Below are 6,223 nucleotides of genomic sequence, written 5' to 3'. Positions count from 1 at the left end.
TCCTCTGGTAGTGAACTCATGCGTGATATACAGGCACTTTGAAATGTCTCGAATACAGGCGGTGCTATATGGCTTTACTGGCTTTGCGCTTGATAATTATTGCTCAAAATAGTTTCTTTGCATAAATAAGAGCATAAATGAATATCTTCGTCACGCATGAAGGGTTACATAGTGTGAAGAGACAAACAATTGCCCCAGGATGGAGTCATACGTGACTGGTCAGTAGGCTTCGGGTGTATAGTCTTGCATAACACGTGAAAAAGTTAAAGTACATGGAGTGGTCACCCCCATGAGCGGAGAATAAAAGGTATACCCTACAAAAAGCTTATTTCAGAGTCAAACTTTTACTTTTGTAAAGTATATCGTGCTGTAAGTTGCCTGGGTGTAATGTTCAGGAGGTTAAATACGTGGTTTGTCACTAGAGAATTGCACTTCAACCCTGGCTTCTTGTTCTTGTGCATTTTTGTTCTACTGGCATCCTCGATGATATTTAGCGCCTGAATATTCCGCAGTGTTGACGGTGCTACATAGCCACCCCCCTGCTCCTTATTGTCCTAGTTGCATTGTCCCTCTTACGGTCGTGCATGTCCTTCTTGAATGTCCTGACTTCCAGGACGAGCGTGTGTCTTGCTTTCCGACCGCCCCTCGCGGTCACCTGTCCCTCGATAGAATTCTTGGTGACTCGGATACTTTTGATATCGTTCGCCTTATGCGTTTTTGTTCTTGTATTGGCATCCTTGGTGATATTTAGCGCCCTCTGATTATTTTGCGTATTTGATGGTGCTACATAGCCTTCCCGGTTTGGTGCCTTCTTTTGATAATTACTTACTTACTTACATAGCCACCCCGGCTTGGTGCCTTCTTTTGATAATTACATGCCTCTCCCCAGGATCTTCCCTTCACTTCCCTTCATTCTTAGGATGTCTTGTTCTTAATATTATTTTAATAATTACTTGTTCTTAATGTTCTAACATTCTCTAGCCTTTTTGTCGGAAGAATTTTGTTCTCTTAAACCCCCCCCCCCTCCCTCTTTCCTTTAAATAGTTTTGTTAATCGCAAGAATTTTTTTTAAATAATTTAAAGAATTATGGGAAAGTTTAAAAAAATTTCATAGATATTTAAATGTCGCTTAAGAAAATTTATAAAAATTGGACCATGCATTGTCGTCTATACCAAGGCTAAAATGACTACTGTAATATATTTCGGTTGTCAAAACCAGTTCTCACAAGAGCAGGTACGAGTTGTGCTTTAAACAGATTACGTAGTTACATTACTCACATCAGTGTTTCCAGAGTGGTACAGAGCAGACATGGTGCCTCGCCCTGACCAAATGATCAGAATCAGGATGTGTGAAAAGTATGCATAACCTCCTGCGAAATATTACATGGTAATTATGGTGGGTTTATATACTTAAAAAAAAAATTGAGGTTCCGAGGCTTTGCAATTGGTGGCTATTAAACAATCTCGTAGTGCCTGGCTCCTGAACTCTGCCGTGATCTAGGAAAGATTAAGAGGTTTCGTAAGTAGACACGTATCTGATGATTTTTGACCCGGCTGACCACTACATGGCTGGACATTTTAGTACAAAATTGCCGGGAATGTTGTGCGAAGGAGGAGACTTGAACGGGTGTTTGCTGCATATGTATGTGAACTATGTAGTGTTGAGGCCTGGGATGCTGGTCAGATGTTACTTTTACATTTTAATGTATTGAGGACTGGGGCGCCGTGTTGAGGGGATGGTGTGCTGTACCGGGGTACAATATAAATAATTTTTCTAATCGGAGGCCAAGAAGCCTGTTAGGCTTAGTGTTCCATCTAGAACGCCTATTAACCCCTCCAGAATGCAATTCACAACAGCTGCGTAACTCGTGGATACCTAGTGTAGCGAGTATATTTGCCGTATGAACAGACGCATCAGATGAATGGAAAAATTGTCTAAATCATCTCTTATTTGCATCCTTAGTGATATTTAGCGCCTCGTGAATATCCCGCACTTTTGTCGGTGCTACATAGCATCCCCGACTTGGTGCCTTTCGAAAATGGGATTGTACTCTGGGACCTTCCAGGTCGACTATACTGCGGTAACCATTGACTATTCCAAAAGCAAATTGAATAATAATTTGAAATGTACAAAACTGTGTAGACAAAAGCTATAGTTAACCTAGTACTTCTTGCGCTATATTGATAACTTGACAAAATAGAAAAAAAAGTTTGTTAATGAACCACTCAAATGAGAGAAAACGAGAAGTAGATGAAAACGGAGATAGTGTTGAGCAGACGCCTGGAGGAGGAGGTGCTAGTGGTCGGCTGCTGCTCGGGGCCTGGATAATCTCTATGACCCCCATAATCTCTTAATGTATCATACCAGGTGATGCAAGTAACTGCTGGAGCTTAAGCCACAGGGCAGCGCAAGCTTGACACATAACTAATCTTTAGTGACTGAAAAAAAGAAAATTTCAAGTGGCCGCTGGTAACAGTGACTTCTCTCACACACCCGTCGAAATGTATGAGAAGCCTAGCGTTAATGAAGCTTCCCTCCAAGATGAATGATTATCTGCTAATTAGCACCAAGTTGTCGTGCTTCACCTGGTCATTGAGAAGAGCACGTGGTGCCCCGTGGAGGTGTTGACCGCTGTCAGGAGAGGACGGAAGAGTCGCCGCCCCACGTGACGTCACCAGCAGCACGTAAACAACAACATGGCCAACAGAAGCTCTTCTCTCCCAGGTAAGTTCTTAGTGACAGTTTGAGGTTGTTTTAAGACGCTCGCTCTTGGTTTGGGAACCACACAGTTGGGTTAGTGACAGGTCATATCCTCCTGATCTCGTACCGACTTAATGAATGACATTAATTAAGGAAGTTTTGAATATTCTGGGGAAATGATGGTGATGCATAGGTTTCGTGGCGTAATTTTGATTTGTACTTTGCATATAATGTGAAAGCCAAAGTCTTAGATATTGGATCAATCTCTCAATTTACAAATGCTTTCGTTAAATAATGTGCTCTAAAAAGTAGAATTTGGTTCGTTCTCGAGTCGATTTGCCATCTCGGCCGAGACGGAAACTTGCACATTTCCTTATTGCCTCATACCTCTGTTTACCTAGCAGTAAATCGGTCCACTGGAGTCGGCTTATGGGGTTGCATCCTGGGCAGGGAGACCTCGATATACTCTCACACACACACATAGCGGCTGTCTGCGCCTGACAAAATGAATTATTAATAATAGTGGCTCGAGTCATGGTTTTGGAGCATGTAGAATTGAGCTGACAGGAATCTTTGTGTTGGGTTATGACTCCTTGTCCTACCTCTCCTCCTCCTCCCTCCCCTCCCCTCCCACTCGTCAGCTTCATCAGGCCATATTACCCTTATGTCAGCTTCATCAGGTCATATTACCCTCGTGTCAGCTTCATCAGGTCATATTACCCTCGTGTCAGCTTCATCAGGTCATATTACCCTCGTGTCAGCTTCATCATGCCATATTACCCTCGTGTCAGCTTCATCATGCCATATTACCCTCGTGTCAGCTTCATCATGCCATATTACCCTCGTGTCAGCTTCATCATGCCATATTACCCTCGTGTCAGCTTCATCAGGTCATATTACCCTCGTGTCAGCTTCATCAGGTCATATTACCCTCGTGTCAGCTTCATCAGGCCATATTACCCTCGTGTCAGCTTCATCATGCCATATCACCCTCGTGTCAGCTTCATCATGCCATATTACCCTTGTGTCAGCTTCATCATGCCATATTACCCTCGTGTCAGCTTCATCATGCCATATTACCCTCGTGTCAGCTTCATCATGCCATATTACCCTCGTGTCAGCTTCATCATGCCATATTACCCTCGTGTCAGCTTCATCAGGTCATATTACCCTTGTGGCAGCTTCATCAGGTCATATTACCCTCGTGGCAGCTTCATCAGGTCATATTACCCTCGTGGCAGCTTCATCAGGTCATATTACCCTCGTGGCAGCTTCATCAGGTCATATTACCCTCGTGTCAGCTTCATCAGGTCATATTACCCTCGTGTCAGCTTCATCAGGTCATATTACCCTCGTGGCAGCTTCATCAGGTCATATTACCCTCGTGTCAGCTTCATCAGGTCATATTACCCTCGTGGCAGCTTCATCAGGTCATTTTACCCTCGTGGCAGCTTCATCAGGTCATATTACCCTCGTGTCAGCTTCATCAGGTCATATTACCCTCGTGTCAGCTTCATCAGGTCATATTACCCTCGTGTCAGCTTCATCAGGTCATATTACCCTCGTGGCAGCTTCATCAGGTCATATTACCCTCGTGTCAGCTTCATCAGGTCATATTACCCTCGTGGCAGCTTCATCAGGTCATATTACCCTCGTGGCAGCTTCATCAGGTCATATTACCCTCGTGGCAGCTTCATCATGCCATATTACCCTCGTGTCAGCTTCATCAGGCCATATTACCCTCGTGTCAGCTTCATCAGGCCATATTACCCTCGTGTCAGCTTCATCAGGCCATATTACCCTCGTGTCAGCTTCATCAGGCCATATTACCCTCGTGTCAGCTTCATCAGGCCATATTACCCTCGTGTCAGCTTCATCAGGTCATATTACCCTTGTGTCAGCTTCATCATGCCATATTACCCTCGTGTCAGCTTCATCAGGTCATATTACCCTCGTGTCAGCTTCATCATGCCATATTACCCTCGTGTCAGCTTCATCATGCCATATTACCCTCGTGTCAGCTTCATCAGGTCATATTACCCTCGTGGCAGCTTCATCAGGTCATATTACCCTCGTGGCAGCTTCATCAGGTCATATTACCCTCGTGGCAGCTTCATCAGGTCATATTACCCTCGTGGCAGCTTCATCATGCCATATTACCCTCGTGTCAGCTTCATCAGGTCATATTACCCTCGTGGCAGCTTCATCAGATCATATTACCCTCGTGTCAGCTTCATCAGGTCATATTACCCTCGTGGCAGCTTCATCAGGTCATATTACCCTTGTTCTACAAATCCACACAGAATTTCCTCAACTGCCTCAGTGAAAATCGACATTTAAATATTCACGTTATTATGCATCAGAGTGATAAGAGTCGGTTGCTTGGGTTCGTAACCCCACAATAGGCGATGGGAAAAGTGATCACACAAAGCCGCTTGACGCAGGAGCAGGACGCCTAACAACGTTTTGCTACTTTTTATCTTGTTATCTTGAGATGATTTCGGGTCTTTAGTGTCCCCGCGGCCCGGTCCTCGACCAGGCCTCCACCCCCAGGAAGCAGCCCGTGACAGCTGACTAACTCCCAGGTACCTATTTACTGCTAGGTAACAGGGGCATTCAGGGTGAAAGAAACTTTGCCCATTTGTTTCCGCCTCGTGCGGGAATCGAACCCGCGCCACAGAATTACGAGTCCTGCGCGCTATCCACCAGGCTACGAGGCCCCTAAACTGCATTCTTGCACTTATTCATCATGCACCTACCTACCTCCTTGTAGAATGTCCCACCTACCTCCTTGTAGAATGTCCCACCTACCTCCTTGTAGAATGTCCCACCTACCTCCTTGTAGAATGTCCCAATGTTCAGAATTATTGTATGTTTTACTTTCATAATGTCCCTCGATCGAACCCTTGGTAAATCCGGTACATTGTTATATAGCTCACCTTGTCTACGTTTGTTCTGGTATTAGCATCTTTAGTAATCTTTAGGGCTTTTTGCATATCCAGCTGTTGTAAATACATATTTTTCCTGGCTTGACGCCGCCTTTTTGATAATTACTTTATTTCGTGCGCCTCTAGTTAAGAGGTTGGATTGTTTACGGAGTGGCAGGTCAAGAGGAGCCGAATTATAGTTGTAACTCCAGAAACTCGTCAAATTTCCAATGCCTCCCATTGCTGGGTACACGAAGCCTAGCACACCTGTCGAAGTCTCCGTAGGGGCTAGGCCAACGGCACAACAGTTGTCTACCAACCGGGTGCCTATCATCTGCTGGGTGGACAGAAGTATCAGGCAAAAGGAAGCTTTCCCAAATTTTTCAATTACCGCGGGAATCGAAACTCTGCGCTACAGTTCTGTAAATGACAAAAATAACAGCGCCATGAAATATTAATTTGTTTCCTCTTAGCCTTTATACTTACCCGAAACGTGTGAATAATTGAAGGTTTTACAGAGTTCCCGAGCGTTATGGTGTGTACAGTTGCACTCTGGCCTTAATATTTCATCATGTTCCCCTAGTCGTCTAATCTC

The 6,223-nt window shown here is 44.6% G+C and overlaps 1 protein-coding gene across 1 annotated transcript; it reads left to right on the top strand.

The window, feature by feature from the left end:
• The first annotated feature begins 3,365 nt into the window (after positions 1 to 3,365).
• Positions 3,366 to 5,027, top strand: LOC138357216 (uncharacterized). Its single transcript, XM_069313875.1, has one exon. The coding sequence runs from the start codon at positions 3,366 to 3,368 to the stop codon at positions 5,025 to 5,027; it is 1,662 nt and encodes a 553-aa protein (XP_069169976.1).
• Positions 5,028 to 6,223: the final 1,196 nt, after the last annotated feature.

This window comes from Procambarus clarkii, chromosome 76, assembly GCF_040958095.1.
Source record: "Procambarus clarkii isolate CNS0578487 chromosome 76, FALCON_Pclarkii_2.0, whole genome shotgun sequence".
NCBI lineage: Eukaryota > Metazoa > Arthropoda > Malacostraca > Decapoda > Cambaridae > Procambarus > Procambarus clarkii.
The sequence above is the reverse complement of the archived record's forward strand: the minus strand, read 5'-3'. Positions and strand labels throughout refer to the sequence as shown.